Source organism: Tachypleus tridentatus, chromosome 6 (assembly GCF_004210375.1).
Source record: "Tachypleus tridentatus isolate NWPU-2018 chromosome 6, ASM421037v1, whole genome shotgun sequence".
Lineage (NCBI taxonomy): Eukaryota > Metazoa > Arthropoda > Merostomata > Xiphosura > Limulidae > Tachypleus > Tachypleus tridentatus.
In genome coordinates this window covers 156147953-156172856 of record NC_134830.1, presented here as the reverse complement: position 1 = coordinate 156172856, position 24904 = coordinate 156147953, and the positions used below count along the sequence as shown (strand labels likewise).

General features: G+C 31.1%; 2 protein-coding genes across 4 annotated transcripts in view; both read left to right on the top strand.

Moving 5' to 3' along the window:
- The window catches only part of LOC143254201 (uncharacterized), a 35713-nt gene extending 13261 nt beyond the window's left edge, over positions 1-22452 (top strand). Inside the window, exons 1-3 of one of the 3 annotated variants that reach the window (XM_076509003.1) lie at positions 19627-19789; positions 20476-20898; positions 21823-22451. In XM_076509003.1, the coding sequence (XP_076365118.1) occupies positions 19772-19789; positions 20476-20745 (288 nt within the window). In that variant the 5' untranslated portion in view covers positions 19627-19771 and the 3' untranslated portion in view covers positions 20746-20898; positions 21823-22451. Of the gene's footprint in view, positions 1-19626; positions 19790-20475; positions 20928-21822 lie in introns of those variants that run through there. The other 2 variants (XM_076509002.1, XM_076509000.1) reach the window with 2 other exon arrangements.
- Positions 1-24904, top strand: part of LOC143254190 (uncharacterized) — a gene marked incomplete in the record, with an annotated part of 711062 nt that overhangs the window by 579565 nt on the left and 106593 nt on the right.

The following is a 24904-nucleotide window of genomic DNA, read 5'->3' as shown; positions in this document are numbered from 1 at the left end:
ACTAGTTTAGTTGAATTTGTAGTTATCACACAACTTTAATATGTCGCTTTTACTTGTATATTTATAACGATTCCTCAATATTATAAATATGGTTCTGATATGGTGGTAAAAACTTATACATTTTATTTCAGAAAGTTTATTCTAAATGATTATTTAATTCACATATTTCCTAAATATGAATTACATTATGAAAACAACACAATATAAAAAGTTGTTTATTCTTTTACTCTTATTTCATAAATAAAAACCTTTTCATGAACATTTTATCATCTCTCGTGTATGCTTGTGTTGACCAAACGTGTTAAGGCGTGCGACGCGTAATCTGAGGGTCGCGGGTTCACATCCCCGTCGCACCAAACATGCTCTCCCTTTCAGCCGTGGGGTCGTTATAATGTGACGATCAATCCCACTATTCATTGTAAAAGAGTAGCCCAAGAATTGGCGTTGGGTGGTGATGACTAACTGCCTTCTCTCTGCCACTTTCTATTATTTCATGGAAAAACATACCCTGTCATCATTCGAAAGTTTTCCTTTAATGTAATAGGAATTTCTGTGTATTTTAATGTTATGGTCAAATATGCTTCACGATAAAACAAAAAAAATTGACAATTTGAAAAAGAATCGCTCTAGAAGAAATATTACTACATGTACAAATGTTTGACATGGAGATTTATTAATTGTAATGACAATGGTAAAAATTTGAGGATGAATAAAGACGTAACATTTATCGAAGAATATTTCTAAAAGTTTTTTTGATAAATTATGTAAACTAAAGAAAACAACAAATATTATACATTATACTGCCATCTGTTGAAACAAAAATATTTTATTTTAACAACAGTCCAAATATGATGCATATAAATCTCTTTACTATTTGTAGGTTTCACAGATTGTACGTCTAAAGGTAATTTCCTTTCAATTTCATCTAAAACTTTTTCTAATTTACTTGTACGTATAAAGTACGAACTCAACATTCTGTCTGCAGTTACAAACAATTCTTGTACTAAATTTAGTTCCACTATTTCCAACTGTGAATGATAATTGTTGTTAGTTATTCTTATAGTTCTTAATCAATCCTTCCCGTAATATCCTTACTAAATATAAGATGTTTCTTCATCAGAGCTAAAATTTAGTATATTAATGTAATTTTTCGGTCTCTGTACAGCTACTTGTGGATGGAATTTCACTCGTCTTTTTGTAGGAGTAACGATTATTGTGGTTGAATTGAAGCATGACCTCATGTTATAAGGTTATAATCAAGTGTAACAGTATCAGCTTACGTCGTTCTACAAGTTCCTCCGGAAAAAGAGACGTTGACGTTACTAGACACGCTATACGTAGGGTCATCTATGCCAACACTACGATCACCTAATATATGGTATTAAAGTCTTCATCATGATAAGATAAATCTTGTTTTTTGTAATCATCAGATTCGACTCCAATACTTCTTTTTTACTTTTCTGGTTTTCATCAGTCATATATTCGTACTGATATTGTTTCCTTTCCTTCAGTTTGTTTAATCTATTAACATCTAATAACTGTTTTCTTTTCTATGAAGTTCTTGAATCTCAAAATTGATTACACTTGTTTGTTTAAGGACTTTAAAAGGGCCTTTCCGTGGTTTTACTTGTTTATTTGTATCTCATTTCTTAACAATAGGCGTATATAATAATAGTTTATCTCGTAATTTCACAACATTAGTTTTTTATATGCTTGTTCCTCACATCGTTAAGTAGCTTTTGTTAAATGTTTGTCAGTCAACTCTGATGTAAACTACATTCTTTCTTATAGCTTGGTGTTGTAATCATAATCTACTGCATGATTAAATATTTTATTAGACATTATCTCTTGCATAGGCAGCAGTACATCTCTGCTATTTGTGAAAGAACTTTGCAGAGTAGACTCATTTTCATCACTTAAGTAATAAATGAACCAGCGCATCCCAAGTTATCTGATATTTCTCGTAGTAATGAGAGATCATATTCTACTGAATCCTTCTACTAATACGATAGCAGCTGGATGAAAAGCAGTTGTTTCTGTTTTATGGGCAATTAACAACTGACAAATGTCTTTTATTAACTTGGAAACGAAGTTAATATTCCTATTCGTTACTAAGTACTGGGGTACACTGTATCTCGCTACTATGTTATTTACAAATGTTCAGCAATCATTTCCGTTTTTTGATCAGGCAAGCATACTGGCTCTCGACATCTATTTCACTTGTGTGCGGCTACTAACAAGTATTTATTTTCTCTGTATGAAGTAGGTAATGGACCTAAAGTGTCTTTTGTTTTTGATATTCCATGCCTGAATCACAATAATCTTTAATATCCTAGCGCATATTTAGTTAAAATAACCGTCTATTTATTCTCATGTATGTTTATGCAAAAACTAAATGTGCTACAAAAGTTGTATAATGATATGTTTTCCTAACCTTCGTCTTTAGATTATGTGGTACGACTATCTGTAAAAACTTATCATTATCAGTTCTTTACATAAGATATATGAGTCTTACCCGTACTCTGTATCTTTCCCTGTAAGTTGTTTATTTAATCATCTTATTTTGTTCACTAATCACATTATATAAATCCCAAATTACTTATAATTTATTCTCACTTTTGGTTTTGTTTTCTCCAATTTTCTTAATAGCGTTTTCTGTTGTGTTTCTTCAGCAATCAAGACGAGTCCTCATTCGTCTTCATTTCACTATTAGTTCTTTCCTGGTCTTCTCTCTGAACTCATACAAGAAATTTCTTCAAGGAGTGGAAAGTTGTAATCACTCGCGCACTTCACTGTTTTACACGCACTTCGATTTCTCATTTAACAAAAATATTCTTAAACTTACTGTAAACTGAATATTGAAAATAAAAATTATTGCATTCAAATTTAGTTTGATTATTTTGTGGATATAGAATACACAAAAAAGAATAAACTGAATCAAGTAAGAAATAAAGTGTAATTTATATTTAAAAAAGAAAACCTTCTGTTGATCTGTCTCTATGTGTATTTCTTCTGTTCCAGGAAACATTTTTCAATACATATATTGAAATGCTTGTTCAGGTTAGTTTTATGTAGAACATATTTCAAGTGTTGACAATTCGAAGAAGAAATGTTCTAGAAGAAATATTACCACATGGTGAAATGTTTGATTCTGAAATTTATCTTTTATCTCTACTCATATTCTTGTTATCGATATTTGATCCATGTCAGCCAGCTGATAGCATCAACTACTTCACAGACTCAAACTAAACGCTAAACGAGCAGCGGAAACTTTCTCACATATGTTTTATAAAATCATTGTTGTTTTATAATCATCATTGTTTTATACACGTGTGTACTGATACTTCACTGTAACCTGTATCACATTTTTATTATTAAGCAAAATATTATGAGGTTTCTAAAATATTTGTTTAAAAAATTAATGTTTCTCTATTAGTGGCCTTGTCTACTACTAGGTTGTCAGGAAGTATTATTTTGTTTCACGTTTTCTTTCATTTAAACGTTCACTAGTTTGTTGCAATTATATTGCTAAATGAACTAATAGCACTGCTAGGAACAAAGTATATGAAGATATATGAGCAATTATACATTAATTGTGCCAAAAGAAGTTTGAAAGGTTTTCTTCACAGTTATAACATATGTATCTGGTACAACTGGTTATTCGGTACTCTTGAAATTTTCGTAGAGTTGACAATCAAATTTTCCAAAGTTTTCATGTTTTTGTTTAAACAGGCCAGCAAAGCACGTAATAAACATTGGATAAAGAAACAATGGCTTCATAGAGTCAACCGATACCAAACTGATACATTTAGAAAGGGAAAGACAACGACATGTAGATTTGAAAATAAGAGACGAGTATTTCCAAACAAATTCTAGATGAATAAAGATATATATTCATTTGTTATCAATTTTATTCTCTTTTCATCAGTTTATATTTTCTTTAGAAACATAATACTATAAAATATTCATTGTGATAAAGGAAATAATAAATTGAACTAAGTAGGAGTTTGTTTTGTTACCGATTTGTAAATAATTTTTACGTGATAGTAAAAAAATGAATATTAATTTCAAAGTTTACGTATCTTATGGAAAATCTACTTATAAAAGCAAAATACCTTGTATGGAATTCAAGTTATTAGGTCAAGGTAATATTGCAAAAGATCTAAGGAACATAATTCAAAAACCCTTATGCAATAATATTATTGGGTCACACTATCACGTGACACTAACAGATGCATTTTGATAGGTAATTAACCAATTCTCAAGTTCTTTTATGGAATATGAAGTAAGATTAGCTACAGTAAAAGCTCTCTTTCATAATACAGTTTTTTTTTTTATTAGATGCTATGTTATCTAACAATCTATTTTGATTTTAACAAATGAAAGCAGCGGGTGTCAGTCTAATAAAGTTCACATTGGATGCTTTACCATATATGCAGTCAGAAACCATTATTAGATGTGATTTTATCATAATTTTAATTTAAAATCTCATTAATCGACAGGCATACACTGTTCGAGTCAAACTAGATGACGCCATATTCCAGAAAACTTTTGATAAGAAAATTGCATTTATCAAATGAAATCATGGTTTCAGATCATTTAAGAAAAACTAAACTTAAGTTAACATATTTCTCCATTTTTGTCAATTCCAGTTACAACATGAAATACTTTTATTGATCTATTTTCGTCTTTTCCATTTCAATAGTTATTTGAAACAGTATGGAGGAACGAACTCACTGGCTTTACTTTACGTAACATTTCCAGGTTTTCTGCATTTCAACAGTTTTATTGTGATATATTAAAACAATATGACATTTATTGTCGAGTTTAATAATATTCATTCAAACTGTTAAAAGTAAAGCAGTTTGTTACATTCAGTAGCTTCTGATCTTATCAACCAATGGGGATCAGAATTTGATAATTAATTGAGTGATTAATATAGGTGATTGAGAATAAGATTTATACGTATTATCAGTCATAATGTCGACAATTTCCCATATAATTTAGGTTGTTTCTAAACAAGATATCAAACTAATAGTGTTGAATAATCATGATAAAAAGTGAATATAACGTAAAACTGATAAACATAATAACATTGATTTACACATCACATGAGACATTGGTGTTAGATCTATTACATTGTAAACGGTTACATATTCTAAATAGTTCTTTAAAGATTTTGAACAAGTAGAAGTTTTCATCATAATATTATTACAACCACACTCTATGCATGTTTCTATATAGACAGTCTCATATACGTCAAACATAGTTTTCGGAATGCTATTTAAGTTAGCCATTGAATACAACATACATTATACATATTATAAATTAAATATATTACAGACATTATAATCAATAAAGTTACTGAAACTAACCTTAAAAAAATTGAAACATTTATTAGAAGCACGCACCTATGCTCAGAAACATGATAGTAAAAAAGTATATCAAACACTTGAATTGATTTGAGATCTATTTATACATTCTCCAAGAGCTGTTAATTGAAAAAAAATGAAAGTTGGTAAAGGAACTTATTTAATGAGAACATGAGCTGTTAAGCATACATGTAGTGCCAACTGAGAAAACATTGTTACGATACAAGTACGTATCTGTAGAGCTTGTTTTGTCTGCAAGACTAACTAACGTGTGACTTAATTTACGTTTCTTATATAGTCGTACAATATCTCTGAACTTTCTGTACTGGGATAAAATGTATCTGAATATTCTTTACTGGTGCAAAATTCAACAGTTTCTGTACTACGTTGTACGGTATCTATGCGGACTATAACGGCTTATAATATGACTGGACTTTAATTTCCATACTGGTATAAAATGTATCGGAAATTGTATTTAATGATACAGTCTCTCTGAACGTTTTTTAGTGCAAAAAATTAATTTATCGATCTAAACTGTAACACAAAACTCTATAATTCTAAGATAGTTTTTCTTCTTAAAGGGCAAGCAAAGAGCAACAATATTTAACTGAAACATTTATGACATAAAACCGTTCTTGTAACAAACGTGAGATAATTTTCTAAAACACTTGTGATGTAGCATAACATTTGCAATTAACATATGGTAATTTACTAAAACTCTTTTGAAATAAACATCATTTGCTTTTATATCTGATGAAACAAATTAATGTTTGTCATTGTTATTAAATACTTGCCTTGATTTTGGAAAATTCTACGAAATTATGATTTTCTCTCTTATTTCTGCAACACTTCCTGGCCCGCCATGGCCAAACAAGTTAAGGTGTGTGACTCGTTCAGCTGCAGCACAGAGGCTTAAATGTCACTATATTCCACAACATTAAAAAGAATAAAACTTAAATTTATAGATTTCTCCATATTTTGAAATTCAAGTCCCAATATAAATTAATTTATTTTTTTTGGTCGTTTCTTTACAACAATTAACAAAAACAGAGTAGAAGAAGGAGCACATTAGCTTTAGTTTACGTTAACACTTTCATAATTCCTGCATGGTTACAGTTTTACTGTGATATGGGAATACTGTGACAATTTATTGGGAATTTGATAAGATTCATCATGACTGTTAAAACTCAAACGGTTTTATTGTATTCACGAAGTTCTGATTTAATGAACCAATGGTGATCAGAGTATGATTATATATCCAGTGAATGATATTTATACATATTGTTAGTCGTAATATAAGGATTATGTCATAAGATTAATTTTATAAGATTAAGATGGGTTAGTGATAACCATTCTATTTTTACATGGTTTGTGGTCACATGCTCTAAGTGGACATTCTACACATTTCAACATATCTTCCTCTGACATTTCCACAGTTAGAGCTAACGAATTGTTTAAAGGTTAAAGGTAAGGACATAATCCTGTATTTTTTATTAATGTCAGTATTATCTCACATGATATAAGAATGCATAGTGTGGTATTTTAATAACTATCACGTCATATCGTCACTTGTTCTTTTTTTTTTTGGAAGGAGTTGCTGTGTTATCTTTACTTTTCTAAAAGTGTTGAATATTTAAAGAATTTGCTGCTTTCTGATGGTTAATTAAATTTCTAAGTAATGTGTAATATTTAAAAGCTAAAATTTATACCCATTTAAAACGTATTGGGATTAAAATTAGAAGCATAAGGGCCTCAGGTCACCTTGTTTATTTAATGGAAAGCAACAGGGCTATCTGAATTTTATTTATTGCAAATAACCTACCCTTGATATTAGCGATTTAAGTCACAAAAGTCATCGATAAGTCGCTAGGGGAATAGAGAGGAAAACTGTGTTTGTGCAGTACAAGTAATCTTCAGTTTTATCAAAGGGTAAGAATAAACATTTTAACTTCTACTTTACAAGTAGCTGTAAGAAGAGGAGATTCATAAATGTAATAGAGTGTGATATATTATTTGTTACATTAGCTTACAGTGATATATATATACGTGGTTTATATGAATATTTAACGAGCATTATATAAATAAACAAATTAAACATATAGATTAATTTGTAGTGCATATTGAAACCAATTACAACAGTAATCAAATAATTAACAGATGTCTTAAAACATAAACGTCATCAAATTAACAAAGAGAAAGTTTCTTACTCTTTATAAACATGAAGATGACCTAATAAGGTGGAAACGTTGTTCTCTTCTTTATCTTAATAAAATTTCAATATCCAAACCAAACGTCTTCAGATACATTTCCACTTCAATTAAGTTTCTCGTCGTCACGAATGAATTTTCCCAATCCTTTAAAAGTCATTAACGTTAATTAAATAACTCACTTTTAACAACATCCACAATATGAGGTGTTATCTCAACTTAAATAACACTTTATATATGTTTTTATTTTCGCAACGTCTTAGGATCTGAATTATCGCCGATAGAAATGGTGTTCTGAAATGTGAACTTTATTCAATTAACAAACTTTAGGTTTTTTAATGAAGGAACAATATATACTTCAAATTACTATAAACTTAATGTTAAATTAAAAACTTTGTTTTGAAATATATTTTGATTTTTTCGGTAATAGAAAACAGAGAACAATAAACTGTATAAAGTAGTAAATATCTGTCTATCTGTCTTTTATTGGTGTTTCATGAACCCGTTTCGATACAGAACTAAATGTTTGTTAAGGTTAGTTTCTACAGAATATATTTCGAATGTTAACAATTCGAAAAAAAAATATTCTAGAAGAAATATTAATACATGGCCAAATATTCGACCCTGAGATTTTTCTTGTATCTGTACTCACATTCTTGTTATCGATATTTAATCAATAAGCCAGCTGTTTATATTAGAGGTTGTTTAAGTTTCTCAGTAATCAATCCTCCGTAACTTTATTCCATACTGTAGTGGTGTCAAGATGTTACAGTTTCTTCCTAGTTCCACCATTAATACAGTGTCCATAGTTTCCACAATCCCTTTACAAACCTCGATAACGTCAACTTATTACAGACTAAACGCTAAACGAGCATCGGAAACTTTCTCAACATGTTTTATAGAATTATTGTTGTTCTATAATCATCATTGGTTTAGCTTTTACGTGGTCTACATGTTGTTGAAATTAGATGAAGCTTTACCCAGCTCTCGAACAGGACAAGTTTCGGATTTCATCTTATATGTTTGACAGGCCTTTAAGATGTGAATCAATATTTATATTTTGAATTAGCGGTAACTCTTTTATAGTCAATGGTTCTTGTCCGTGGGGAAATTCTTATATTTAACAGATTTCCTGTGTATTTAGTTTTACTTGTTAAACTATAGAATAATGTAATTCATTAGATTTTAGTAGAACAAGTTCTAGGCAATCTAAGATATGCACTATTCTTTAATTTAATTACGTCAGTTCGATAACCGAAACCGATTTATATTTCATTTAGGGCATACTATTGAAAAGATAAGTTCATTTTTTACAGATAAAATAATCAAGTTCCTGGTGTCAAATTTGCAAATATAAAATTATTCTATTTTTGCATAGTTCAGGATCACATACACAATGGAACCTTGTATATATTTCAGCATAACTTTCTCTGTCATTTCCACAGTTAGAGCTAACGAATGGTTTAAGTATACAATCCTAAATAATTTGAATTTTTTAACTGTTGCTTACAAAGGTATCTTTATGAACACTCATTGTGAATCCTTTATTGCAGCTCTCTTTACTTCACTTGATGTACAATAATTTCATCTGACAGTTTATGTAATTCACTTGTACGAATAAACCATGAACTCACCTTTCTGTCTCCAGCTATTTACAATACTTGTACTGACGTAGATAACTCACTCACACTAGTTTCAACTTTAAATGATAATTGTTGATAATTATTCTGAATTCTGGCCCGGCATGGCCGAGCGTGTTAAGACGTGCGACTCGTAATTCGTGGGTCGCGGGTTCGCATCCCAGTTGCGCTAAACATGCTCGTCGTTTCAGCCGTGGGGGCTTTATAATGTTACGGTCAATCCCACTGGGCTTTGGTAAAAGAGTAGCCAAAGAGTTAGCGATGAGTGGTGATGACAAGCTGCCTTTCCTCTAGTCTTACACTGCAAAATTAGGGACGGCTAAGGTTTCTCCTCCTGGTTGGGGGTTGTGCAGTGTGCTAACAATCTACTCATTTAAAAAAACAGCCTGTTAATGAATCCGCAAGCGATTGCGGCCGTATATTCCTTCACGGAATCGAGAGGCATAACAATAATAATAATAAATAAATTCTGAATTCTAGAATTGAAAACTAACATTTTAGTTTTTGCTTTTTGACGCCCAGATAGTCTTATTTTGGTGGGTATCAAAGTGGTAGTAATGTTTACTAGGGCTTAATGATACATTTTTAATTTCCTTCTCATGTAATTCGAGTCTCTGGATTAATTAATTCATTATAATCACACGTTAAATTAAACATTTCTACAGATACTTCTTTTTGATGTTCTGTTTTCTTCTTTAATTCACGTAAATTATCTGTGGTTGCACATATTTCAAAATATTTCCACTAGCGTCTATTAAACCACGTTTTGGAGTTCGATCGGAAATCGGAAAGCTATCTTTAATATTCTTTAAATCTAATAACAAATATTCTATCTTAATAGGATATTGTTCATCTTAGGTATTATAATTTTTAATTAATATTTCCTATAATATCATTACTGAACTTTTGATAGCTGCTCCGAAATTTGTCACATGAAATTGACACTGTAATCGAAACTAACATGACCACTCACGTAAAACGATTTCTCGAACAATATTAGTTCTTCTCGTAATCAAACTATTAATCGAATGTACTGTGGAGACGGTATATTTTCAGCAATTATCCACTTATCTCACGATAATATAAAATTTTCTTATTCAATAAAAATCATGATCGTCTTTCTCTCTAGTGGTACAATACTCACATTCTTTACCTCCATGTTTACACTCATCTATATAATAATTACCGTTGTAAACCTGCAGATACGTCAACTGCTAAAACATATAAATCTTATAATCACAGACACATATTTATATAACTCATACAGTAATGTCTATATATATCCTGTATTTTCTACGTAATTCTAATTTCAGCTATGCTTTTAACTTTATATATTGTTAAAAGCTCGTAGTGCACCACTAGTTTCGTCACTAAAGCTAACATTAACTCTATTAATGTCGTTTTTTTTTATCCTAGGTACAGCTACAGTACCTAGTACAGTAGTACAGTACTATTATTCGCGACAGTAGAAGCTTTGTTTCATAATATAATTTTTTACTAAATACTATGACTTATATTCATTTTAACAAAAGAAAGCAGTAGCTATCAATCTAATAAAGTTCACAGTTGATGCTTTACCATCAGACTAATTAAACTTCGCTTTTGATACTACCATCTACAGTCAGAAATCATTATTCGATGTGATTTTACCATAATCTTAAATTAAAATATTTTTAGTCAACTGACACATACGTAAAATAAATCATTTTTATTTCCTTTTGTATTGTCTGAGTCACACTAGATGGCACTATATTCCTGAAAAAATTATTGAAAACTTCCATTTATTAACTGAAATCCTAATTTCAAAACATTAAGAAACAATTAAACTTAAATTTATAGATTTCTACATTTTTTTCCAATTTCATTCCCAACAAATAATATTTTATTGACCTATTTTCATCGTTTCCTTTTGAATAAATTACTAAAACAGCTGTACTTTACTTTAACACTTCCATATTTCCTGCATGGTTACAGTTTTACTATGATGCAGGAAAACAGTTTCATATGTTATTGTTGTATTTAATAAGATTCTTTAAAACTGTTAAACGTTTTAGGAGTTCCCTGCTGTTACAGCAGTACGTCTGCGGATATACAACGATAAAATTATGGGTTCGATTTCCTTCGGTGGACTCAGCAGACATCCTGATGTGGCTTTGCTGTAAGAAAGGACACGCACTCTCAAATAAAGGAACAAAAGTTTTGTTCTCATACGCTGGTTCAGTTAATTATGAAGCAAAACTTAAACAAATACGAATAATTTATGTAAATGAAAGATATTTCTGAAAAAAAAGACCCATTCGAAAAATACCTTTTATTCTGTTTCGTTCAACATCCTGGGACAATATACAAAATTTCATTTGAGACGAGTTGAGGAGGTGGATGGTTCCTCCGAAAACTTATTAGCAGCTGTGGAGGCCGATGAAGATACGGCTCTTAGATTTTTTATAGATTACTAGAGCATCATAATCTAATCTCGAGGAACATACAAATTCAAATTCAAAACTTCATATTTCATCTTTGTTTTCGTGTTACTCTTTAGCTGCCACTTGGGTAGAGAGCTCGACTCCTAATCTGAGGGTCGCAAGCTCAAATCCCCGTCACAAGAAATATGGTCGCTCTTCAGCTATGTGGACGTTATAATGTGACGTGCAATCTCATTATTCGTTGTTAAAAGAGTAGCCCAGGACTAAGGGTGGGTGGTGATGACAAGTTGCCTTCCTTCTAGTCTTATACTGCTAAATTAGAGACAGCTAACGCAGATAACCCTCGTGTAGCTTTTCACGAAATTCACAAACAAACGAAACTAAACCAAGTTTTAACTCTATTTCTAAAGGATACACCATCCCAACAACTGTAGAGAATGTTAACTATCAGTATCAACAAAGTTTACGTCAAAACAAAATTTGAATGATTATTTGACTGTTGTTAAGCTGCATTTCTTTTATTAGCTTTTTATTTACGTTTAAGAGGCTCTTGTACATTTAGTTCTACGTAACAATGTTAGTTATTTTGACAACAAAGGTTTATGTTACATCGTACGTCGTATTCAATGAAACCGCGGAAATAAATTGTCCTTATGAAAGTTTCGATACTTAGGTTATAAATTCATTACAAACGACATTTACTGATGTTCATTGTGGTGGATATATCTCACGATTGTTCGATGTTAAACACAAAGCTACGCAAAGGACTATCTGTGCTTTGCTCACCACGTGTGTCGAGAGCCGGTTTCTGGTTTTGTAAGTCCGCAGATATGTCTCTGTGCCACTAGAGGGCGATATATTTAACGAAACAAAAAAAAACTCACTGAAAAGCCCAATTTAATTATCGTGGTAATGAAAAAAAAACGTACTAGGCGGTAGATTGGGGTCTACAAAATATTAAACCGACGTACCTTTGCTATTGTTATTAAATTTAAGAATGTTGAAAGGGTGAAGACGAAACATATCCAGTTTAACGAAATATATATTTTTCGTATTTTCATGACTAAACACCAGTCGCACCAAACATGCTCGCCCTTTCACCCATGTGGGCATTATAATGTGACGGTCAATCCAACTATTCATTGTTAAAAGAGCAGCCCAAGAGTTGACAGTGGGTGGTGATAACTATCTGCCTTCTTACATTGCTAAATTATGGACGGTTAGCGCATATAGCCGTCGTGTAGCTTTGCGCGAAATTCAAAAACAAACTAACTTATAACTATTCGCTATTTAATTAACTTTTTTAATTAATTCATGGCATACATTGTTTTACTTTTTATTAATGGATTGTACTCATGTGTGGTTTGAGATAAAGCTTGCTTTGAACCTCTAAGTTGTTATTTTTTGGAATATTTTCGTTAGTTTTTATTAACGACAAAACCGAAGGTAAAACAAAAATATCTTCATAAAAGTGTTCTTTCGTCTCATTATTGTATGTTATCTTTCAAGTTCCTGAAACAAAGAATTTCGTGATTCTTCGTATGTACGCAAAATATGATTAGGCTCCCCTGGATTCTAAGATAAGAGTATAAGAAGCTTACTGTTTGTAAGACAAGACGATTATGATAATTTGGGTTGTTCAAAGAAAATTCGTTACCATTAACTTGGTTCTATAGCACTCGTCTGAAGAACGAGCGGTTCTTCCTCATATTTACTGACGCTATACTCGCTTTACTTTGACCTTCGCTGGTAAAGCGGTAAGTCTACGGAGTTACAACGCTATTATCGGAGGTTCGATTCCCCTTGATGGACTCAGGAAATAGCCCGATGTGTTTCTGTTATAAAAAAACACAAACACACACCCTACCCGTTATAAACTAGTGACGTCATTAAACAGGGACAGCAAACGAAACATAAATATGTAAGTCAACATATATTCATTCACAAAAATGTTTTGTTCCTGTTGACATGAACCCTAACTGGATAGTGTTGCTGTACTGTTCAGGTCAGTTCAGTTGGTTGTTTCAAGTTATGTACAAAAATACAGAAGGGTCTACTTGGGATATTTGTTCAACAGGTTTCGAAATGTTCAGTATCATGGAACATTATATTAATTTTAATTGGTAATTAGGGGTGGGATTTGTGATTCCGCTGAGAAAAGGCCTTATATTCTATACTTTGTATGTTCTCAGTTTGATAGGAAGTCGTTTTTATATTATCATAAGAAGATAACTCTGAAAAAAATGAAACTCAACTTTTACAACGAAGTGTATGAAACCTAAGTGTGATATATGTTCTGACGTCAAATTTTAAATATGACAGATTTAGTTTTTTCGGACATTGCAATAATTTCATTAGAATATTCAGATACTATTACTAAACCAACAGGCCTGTTTAATAACTTGTGGCAGGGATGTTTTGAAATGAACCATATGAGAGTATCGTATAATGAACGATATTACTTTAAAGTCACACCTACAACTCTGCGTGTTAGGCTTAACTAAGTCTGTTAAATATGACTGAGTCTTCACATTTCACGAAATTAAAAGTAAAGGTTTTACTCAGTGCCAACATGTTATTTTGAACGAAATCGAAATTCAAAATAAGTTGTTTAGTTAGATATCAGTTATCACATTGAGACTTCTACTCAGAACTTCCTAGTACACTGCGCCCTTGACATTTTTTCTAAACGTATAAAAGTATTTCACCCTTGAACGCAAACGAGATGCTGAAAACTTCGTGTCCAAAGTAACATCAATAAAGATTGTTTTTAAATGTTTCTAGCAACACTTAAACATAAGCATCAAGTGAATTGCTACATAATGAGACAAAAAACGAAACGTAAAATTACTTAAATATTGTTGTCTGGTAATCAAAATCGTTAAAATCATGTTTAAAAATATCGAACAAACCGAAGAAAATTTGAAGTAGCTAATAATTCCATTTGAGTATTTCAATACTTTTATTTTGGGAAAAAAAACTGAATGCAGTAATAAAAAAGTGAAACTGTTTGTTTGTTGGTTTTTGGAATTTCGCACATAGCTACTCGAGGGCTATCTGTGCTAGCCGTCCCTAATTTAGCAGTGTAAGACTAGAGGGAAGGCAGCTGGTCAACACCACCCATCACCAACTCTTGGGCTATTCTTTTACGAAACAATAGCGGAATTGACCATAATGTTATAACGCTCACACGTGCTGAAAAGGTGAACATGTTCGAATGCCGTGTTTGGGATCCGAGACAAGCACATTATGTAATAGTCGAACGCTACCTTTCCATCAGGTCACGACATGTCTACGTGTTTAATAAAATATTTATTGTTTGTACTTCACGTTGTCTTGTTTTTTTAATAATTTAAATAAAAGTATATCAGCCTGGCATGGCCACGTGGTTAGGGCGCTCAACTTGTAATCTGAGAGTCGAGGGATGGAATCCCGTCACACCAAACATACCCTCTCTTTCGACCCTGGGGTCGTTATAATGTGATGGTCAATCCCACTATGCGTTGGTATAAGAGTAGCCCAAGTGGTGTTGACTAGCTGCCTTCCCTCTTGTCTCATACTTCTAAATTAGAGACGGCTAGCGCAGATAGCCCTTGTGTAGCTTTGCGCGAAATTCAAAACAAACCAAACCTTACACATTACACTAACATAGATACGTTGATATAAATACAGCTATATAATTCCTCACAAAATTTATTATGTACATGTCTTATGAACTTGACAACTTTAATTAAGCCACTTTAAGCGTCTTTCATATCAATCACAGGTTGCATTGAGTAAATTATATATATATAAAGTAAGGTATTTTTTACATTCTTTTAGCAATAGTTTTTAACTGAAACATATCTTCATACCTTACTTCAGAAAAACAAAACTGTCTAAGTAATACAAGATGAAGAGAGTTTTATTATACAGGTCAAGAAACTTGTGAATGTGAGGTATACAAAACTATCTAGTACCCTGAATGTCATATAACAATGGTTGGTTTGATTTGTTTTGAATATTCGCGCAAAGCTAGTCGAGAGTTATCTGAGGTAGCCGTTCTTAATTTCGCAGTGTAAAATAGGCAGAAAACAGCTAGTTATCACCACTCACCGCCAACTCTGGATTGTATCCTTTGCTGCAGGTGTCATTACAGAAGTTCATGCGTAATACGTATAAATCTATTTACTATTTGTAGGTTTCATATATTGTAAGTACGGAAGTAACTTCCTATCAATTTTATCTAACATTTTTTTAAATATATTTCGACGTATAAAGTATGAACTAACTTTCTGTCTTCAGCTACATATATAATACTTGTTCTATCGTAGATAACTCAGTCTTACAATTTCCAACGGTAAATAATAATTTTTGTTAGTTATTCTGAATTCTATGTTTGAAAACTAACATTTCAGGTCCTGCTCAATGAGGTTCAGACTGTCTGATATTGGTACGTTTCAAAATTTTCTAATGTTTACTAAGAGTTAGGAGAATTTCTGGTCATCTAATTGAAGAGACAGGTTTAATTAGTTCAATACAGTGACATGTGAAGTTAACCATTTATATTTATACCTGTCTTTGTTCTTCGATTTTCTTGTTTAATTGACGTAAATCGTTTGTATTTACTTATGCGAACAAAAATTTGAAATCATATTCACCTGCGTTTATTTAACCACGTTTTCATGGAATCCGATCGGAAATCGTGATGATATCTTTAATATCCTTTAATTCTAATAATAAATCTTTAAATGTTAACAAGATATCGTCTAAATAAGGTGTCATAGTTCTTAGTTCTTCCTTTTATCATCCTTACTGGACATCAGATTCCTATTACCTGATTTGTCATATGAAATAACGTATTATTTTCCGAACCACCGTCATCGAAATTATCTCTGACAACTTACGTCAAAAGATTTGTCGAACAATATTACTTCTTCTTGTAATCAAACTATCAATCGAACATACTGTAAATATTCGAAATTTATTCACATATCTCATGATAATATAAGATTTTCTTCTTCAATAAAAATCATACGTGTCTTATTTCTCATTGGTAAAATACGTTCTTTGTCGCCATGTGTCCACTCATCAAATGGATAATGAAGGATAGTAAAGCGACAGATATTTCTACAACTAAAACATATAAAGAGAAATGTCCGATAACCTCTCAGACACACACACATATATATATACAAAATATTCAATATTGTTTATCCACGTCCTACATTGTTAACTCAAGTCTAATTACACCTACGACTACTGCTTAATATATCGTTAAAAGCTTCTAGCACACCAAGTGTTTCATCAATAGAGCTAACATTAACTCTGTTAATGTCATTTGTCGGTCTATGTACAACTACTTGGAAACAAAATTTCACTCGTTTTTAGTAGAGGTATGGGTTACTTCTGGTTGAGTTGGTACACGACCACATGATCATGGGTAACAGTATCATCTTACGTCGTCAAAGATGTTCTTGATACACAGACCCTGTTACTTGTCCTCGATACTAATGTGGTATTAGCGTCTTCTAACTCCTAATTTTCAGTCTAGGATTTACTTATCTCTTCATGGTTATAAGATAAATCTAATTTATTCGAATAATAAGATTGGACTTTAATATTTTCTTTTTTGTCAGTTGTCTGGTTTTCATCAATCATATATTCCTAAGGGTTTCCTTTTTTCAGTTTCTTTAATCTATTAACATGTACCAACTGTTTTCTTTTTTACACATTTTTTATTCTCAAAATAGATTGAACTTGTTTGTTTAAGTGCTCTGAAAGTGTCTTTCCACAGTTTTACTTATTTCTTGGTGTTTCCTCTCTTAACGATAAGGGTATATAACAATAATTTATATATTAATTTTATTTCATTAGTTTCGCCTCTTTATTTGTTTGTTTCTCTCTTTCTTGAGCATGTTGTATTAAATGTTTTTTAATTATCTCAAAGGCTAACTGCAGTCTCTGTAAAAGATCAGTCTTGTAATCATAACCTTCTGCGTGATAAAATATTTTTATGGTCATTATCTCTTGCTTTGGCAGCAGTACATATCTACCATGTAATAGAAAAAACGGACTTTCCAAAGTAGACTCATTTTCAGCACTTCTGTAATAAATGAGACAGCTCTTCCCAAGTTTTATTATCTTTCTCACAGTATTGAGAGATTATATCTAGCAAAGTTCTGTTGAATATTTCTAGTAATACCGTAGCAGCTGGATGGAAAGCAGTTGTTTCAGTTTTCTGGACACTTAACAATTGAACAATGTAATTTTCTAACGTAGAAACGAAGTTACCATCTCTATCCATCACAAAGTACTGGGTTACACCGTGTCTCGCTATTATATAATTTGCAAATGCTTCAGCAATCGTTTCCGTTTTTTGATCAGGCAGCAAGTTATTTATTAACTCATCTTTATTTTGTTCACTAATCTCATAATCTAAATCACAAATTATTGGGCCATACACTCACGTCAAATCAACAGATCAATTTTAATATTTAATTGGAATTAAGCAGGATTGGTGACAGTCGAAGCTTTTTTTGATAATACAGTTATTTTATAAGATACCATGGTATCTTGCCATTATTTTTATTTTAAGAAATTAAAAAAGTGGCGGTAAGACTGATTAAATTCACTGTTGGTGCTTTACCGTCATCTACACTCAGAACTCTTTTTTAGATGGGATTTTATCATAATTTTGAATCAAAATCTCATTTGTCGACAGGCACACACACAAAAAAGTTTTTTTTAAACTGTTTGAGTCACACCAGATATCACTATATTCAAGACAATATTTGATAGGACATATTTATTTATCAAATGAAATCATGGTTTCAAAACAATTAAAAAATAAAACTTAAGTTTATAGATTTCTACATTTTTGTCAATTCCAGTCCCAACATACAATATTTCTATTGACATATTCTCGTCGTTTCCTTTTTTAATAATGAACTGAAACAGTGTTGTAGAACAGTGTCTTTGGCTTTACTTTACGTTAACACTTCGATATTTCCTGCATGGCTACAGATTACCTGCGATAAAGGAAAACAGTGTACCATATTATTGTACAATTTAATAAGATTCATCAAAACTGTTAAAGGTCAAACAGTATTTCTATATTCACTAGCTTTTGATCTAATGACACAGAAAGGATCAAAATTTAATAAGAAATCTATCGATTCATTCGATATAACATAACCTATATTACAGGCATTATAATTAATAAAGATATTGTAACTATCCTTGAAAAAAGAATAGAACATTCCATACGAAACACGTACCAATTACTCGGAAACAAGCTGATAAAGTAAAGTAAATATTCACATGGATTTTAGATCTGTTTACAGCTTTTTATTGAAACACCAATGAAACTTATTTAATGAGAACATGAGTTGTTAATCACACATACTATACCAACTGTGAAACAATTGTTATTAAATAAGTATCTGACAATAAAAAATTAGCGTTCGGAAAGTTTATTTATATTCAGTTGTGTTTGTGTGTTTTTGTTATTGGAAAGCTTCATCGGTCTGCTAAGGTCTCCGTATATTCAGTTATCTGTACTATAAAAATTGAACACTAAGTCATTAAGAAATAATTATTGGACGCACCGTATAACGTATAATTTAAGTAAAATGTTAAATTTTTTTTCCTAAATAGCCTAACCTAAACTCGTTTGGAGTGTGACAAACAAATAAATAATAATAATGTATAACATTAAAAGAAACAAATTAAAGTTTTTAATAATTCAGATTGAAACGAAGGGAAACAAATAACTCTGTATTTTACTTTTGGAAAAAAGTAATATAAACCCCATAAGGCTTATTCAACATGATACCGTACTTTGAAAGTACATCAGTGTCACAAAGAAAACTGAAAACATTTCTATAAAGTTTGTCGCATTGATTTGTGATTTAAATTCGCTTGTCAATACATCTGGAGAAGAAGCCAATTATAAAGGGTGACATTGTATAATTTGAAATCAGGAAATAGTAATCTGGGTTATAACAGTTTCGTAACTCAGAGCTGTGGCCTTCACTATGATTGCGTATTTACAATACGCTATAAAAGTTCGTAAATTTGAAGAACGCTATTAACATAACGAACTTACTTAGAACCGATATCAAGGTCTTTTTGCTTATTGCACTGGAATGAAGATGAGGCTAGTGGTAAGTGTTTTACAGTTTATTGTGTAAGTTACTTATCGGTTAAACTCTAGCACAGCTCACCGGAGACAAATAGTTGTATTTGGTGCATGGTATTATTCCAGTATAAGAAGTGGCAAAATAATATGAGATAAATAGACCAAAATTAATTTCTGTTCATTAGAGACCTGATCTCATTACATTGTTAGTGAAATATAAATTGATAACATAATTCTTAGAAAGATATTCTATTTCAGTATAACAGAATTCCCAGTAAAATAATACTGTGACAAACGCTCTCATCATATAAAACAACAAACAAGAAAATTATGTTGAATTTACGATCAAGCTCCTCGCGCGGAATCTGTCACAACATCAGTAAAATAATCTTTATGTTGACTACATTCATTAAATTAATAAGTCATTTCTATTACAGTTATTAATACAAATTAGGCAAAACCATTTGGACTAAACATGAATAATGCCATTTATTTTATACATAGTCTGTTCTATGTTTGAACATTTCACAATAAAATATTAAAACTTTGTGGGGAAAAGTTATAGTATAAGCTAATTTACATCGTACTAGTTTGTGTAACTGTTTCTCTCTGTGAAATAACTATGCATCTACAGAATTTCCTCACAGAAGAAGCAAGTAGTTTGTTTTTTAATGGTCATAGTTTCACAAAAAATTACTTATTTTTTTACAGAATATCATTTTACTTTTGGTGATTACGGTCTACACTGTAGGAAGTTACGCTGAAAACGGAAGTGACAAAATAACCCGAAACATCCACAATGGTTATGGTTGTTACGGAGATATAGGGGGAAATAGCAGAGCTCTTGGTAGACGTGGGAATAAAAGTGGTTTTGATAAGAAAAAAGATTTCAGAATATATAATGGTAATGGAAGATACGAGAAGAATATGTTTAGAAGAGACCCAGATGTAGGCTTGGTTTTTGACAGTGACCCTAAGTGAAGAGATAGGTTAAGAAGAGGAACACGAACAACAAGACAAGCAACTTCCACAGGAAGAAGAGTACTCGAAAGGGGAAGAAGATTGAATAGTTAGCTAAGAATGAATGACAATCTACATTTGGACGCATAAAATCGTATTGGTGGAGGGTAATTGGTAACAAGTCACTTAATTTCATTGTTCATGTTAGTATAAATAAGTAAGAATATCAACATTTAAATACAGAAATGTTTCAAAGTTTAACTTTTCAAATAATAAAGTTAATCAATTTATCCACTAGGCCATACCTCTCAACTCATATATCTGAAGATTGCTTATTGAAATCCTTATCGTATTAAACATACTTGTTCGCTCATGGGCAAAAGAGTAGTTTCAATATTCGTGACTTAGTTTATGTCTTTTTTTATCAATGTGAACATTATCTTACATGATATAAGAATGTTTAGTCTGGTCTTTTAATAAGTTTCACACCACATCGTCACTGCTTTGTTAACGTTTGTAAGAAGCTGCATTGTTAACTTTACTGCTTTTAAAATTGTTGAATATTTAAAGAGTTTTCAATTTCTCAGTGTTAATATAATTAATAAGTTTTCTAAGTAATGTGTAATGTCTGAGAGCTTAAATTTTATACACATTGGAAAAACGTATTGGTATGAAATGAGAAATATTAGAGCACCAGTACACGTTGTTTATTTAATATAAAGCTACACAGTGGTGTATGTGAACTTTGTTTATCGCATAGAACCTACATCAGATTTTAGCGATTTAAGCCACAAAAGCTATTGATAAGTCGTTGTGAGAAGAGAAAGGACTGTTATTGTTGTACATCATAAGTAATCTCCAGTTTTATTAAAGGGTAAGAATGGAACATTTTAACATCTACTTTACAATTAGCTGTAATAGGAAGTAGGAGGAAATTCATAAATAGCGTCTGTGATATATTATTTGTTACACAAGATCTCACTGGTATATATATATATATATTTATATGTTATAATAAAATAACTTACAACAACATCGACAGCTTTGTCCTTTTAATTCAACTTATATTAAACTGGATATATGTTTTTCTTTTTACAGCTTCTTAGAATCTGGATTATCGTCGATAGAAATGATGTTGTGAAATCTTTCCTTTGTTCAATCAACAACCCGTAGGTTATATAATGAAAGACAAATATATTGAAATTACTGTAAACTGATTTTTGATATAAAAAATTTTGCATTGAAATTTAGTTTGATTTTTACGTAACAGAAAATAAAGAACAATAAAGTAAATAAAGTAAGAAATAAAGTGTAATTTATAGTTAAAAGAAAACTTTTGTTAATCTGTTTGTCTGTGTGTTTCTTCTTTACCAGGAACACGTTTCGATACAGAATCAAAGGCTTAGTTAGGCTAGTTTATTATTAGTATATTTTGACAAGATTATTTGAATAACGAAATTAATCAATGGGTATATTAAAGAAATACCTCACGTGTAGTTTTATAATATTTAGACTCGTTTATTGATTCTACAGCATTGTTAGTTTCAACTTATAAACTGAATAAAGTTTGATTCATGTAAAGATAATGTTAAGTTTATGATGAATAGTGTTTACCAGAAATGTAATATTTTTCACATCTTTTATAGGAACTAACAGATATGTTAAAGAATATGATATACACTTTTAAGTACCAGTGTGAAACACATCTTAAATATTTTTGTACCAACACATGGCAGCATCATTTATAAATAAATGTTTTTATATTTTAGAATAACTTATTCTTAATTTTTATCAAAAGGTTTTATAAACATTCTTCAAGAAATGTTACATCGATATTGACTTTACAGTGACAACCAAATTTCACCTTCGTCACTACAATTAATAAATCTCAGGATGAAACATTTGACCGTGTAGCAAAAATATTTCTTTAAGTCGACTTGAAGACGAAAGGCGGAAGACTTTCGAAACGTCGTCCTCCGCACTTGTGTTTCCACAACAAGCAGTTGCCGTCCATTCTACGAAGTTCATCATATTTTATAGTTTTCTTCCCATCCATATTTGTGTTAAATCAGTCTAATACAAGTTAAAACGCTGGGAAACATACACGGGTGATGAGAAAATATACACAAGAATTTTTTTTCGTGAAATACTAAGAAACGAAAGATCTTGTTTTTTTCAATCTTCTCATAATGTAATTCATTTAAAAATATGTGGATTAAATACTTCTTTTGGATAAACTTTCTGAAACAAAATTTAATAAATTTTATAATGACCATGTTCATAAAACAGATGAGTTATAGAAAAAATATGGGAAACAAAACACATTTAAGTTGTGTGATAACTATTCATACAACTAAATTAGTTATAGTTTCAATTTACAGTTGAACAATAATAAGTTGGTAAACAACGATGCGTGAATATAGGGAATTTATCTATTGGGTAAATATGTATTATGTCCCATCATGGGGAAACAAAATCACCCCATTATATGTTTTATGTAATCGTTCAAGTTCCTAAAACAAAGGAACTTTGTATTTTTTTCGTATGTACGAAAAAATGAAATTAGACGCACCTGGATCCTGAGACAAGTTTATAAAAAGTTTCATGTTTCTAAGACAAAACGATTGTAATAATTTAGGTTATTCAAAAAAAAATCTAAACAATTAAACTTATTAACTAGGTTGTATGGAAATCAATCGAAGATCGAGCGGTTTTTCATATTTACTGACGAAAGACACAAAAATTAAAACTTGCCACGACAGAAATGTTGTTGGACGAAGTCAATAGTTCTCACTACACGTTGTTCCCTGCTGGTACAGCGGTACGTCTACGAACTAACCACGCTAAAATTGGGGATTCGATTCCACGCCAGAAGAGTATACTTAGGATATGTCTTCCACTGGTATCGAAACGTTCAGCATTCTGGAACATTATAGAAAATATAACTGGGGATTAGGGAGTGAGATGGGTGGTTCCTCTGAGAAAAGGCCTAATATGCTATACTTTGTATGTTTTCCTTTTGATTAGAAGTTGTTTTTGTATAATCATAAGAATATATGTCACAAAAATTTCAAACTCAACGTTTACAACGAAGTGTAAGAATTCTGAATATGATATATGTTTTGACGTCAAGTATCACAGATTTATTTATTTCAGACATTGCTGTAATTTTATTAGAATATGCAGATATTGTTACTAAACCAACAGGCAAGTCTAATAAATTGTGCCATTAATGTTTTGAAAAGAACAATTTGACAGTATCGTATAACATTCCGTGTTAGGCCTAACTAAGCCTGTTAAATTTGACTGAGCCTTCACATTTGACGAAATTAAAAGTAAAGGTTTTACACATATTGTTTTGAAGGAAATCGAAACTCAAGACAAGTTGTTTAGTCAGATATCAGTTATCACACTAAGTCTTCTACTCAGCCCTTCGACCCTTAAATGCAAACGAAATGATGAAAACTTCGTGTTTCAAGTTACATCAATAAAGAATGTTTTAAATGTATTTGAAATTGTTTTTTCTCATGAATTCCAACAGAAATTGGATCCTATTAGCCTCGGAATGACCTTTAGGCAATGTTTCAGACTCATTTATTCAAGATTCTTTTAAATATGATATGCATCTTGAAGAGATTATGTTTTGGAACGAATGAAAAAGTACTTCTTTTGCAACTGACGTTACAGTTGACGTCAAAACACGAGATAAACCACATCCAATCATCTCGTAATTAAGTGGTTTTTTATTAGCAAGTGTTCCGTTTTTTTATCCTGGTTTCTAACAACACTTAAACATAAATATCAATTGAATTGCTGCATAATGATATAAACAACAAAGCTTAAAATTACTTAAACTCGTTGTCTGGTAATCGAAATCGCTAAAATCACGTTTATCAAGATCGGTCAAAATCCAAAAGAATTTCAACTAGTTTATAATTCCATTTCAGTATTTTAATATTTTTGTTTCTGAGAAACAAACTGAATGCACTAATAAAAAAGTGATAAACAAGAAACAAAAATATGCCATAATTTACACATTGTTTACCACAAAACCCTAATGTCTTTAGTGTTCAGATTACGTTTTAATATGAAACATTTGTACGTACTGATTTGTGAGGAATATTTCTATGGTGGGAAAATTACATAAAGTTTTGTGAATGGAGAATTTAAGAAAGTTATT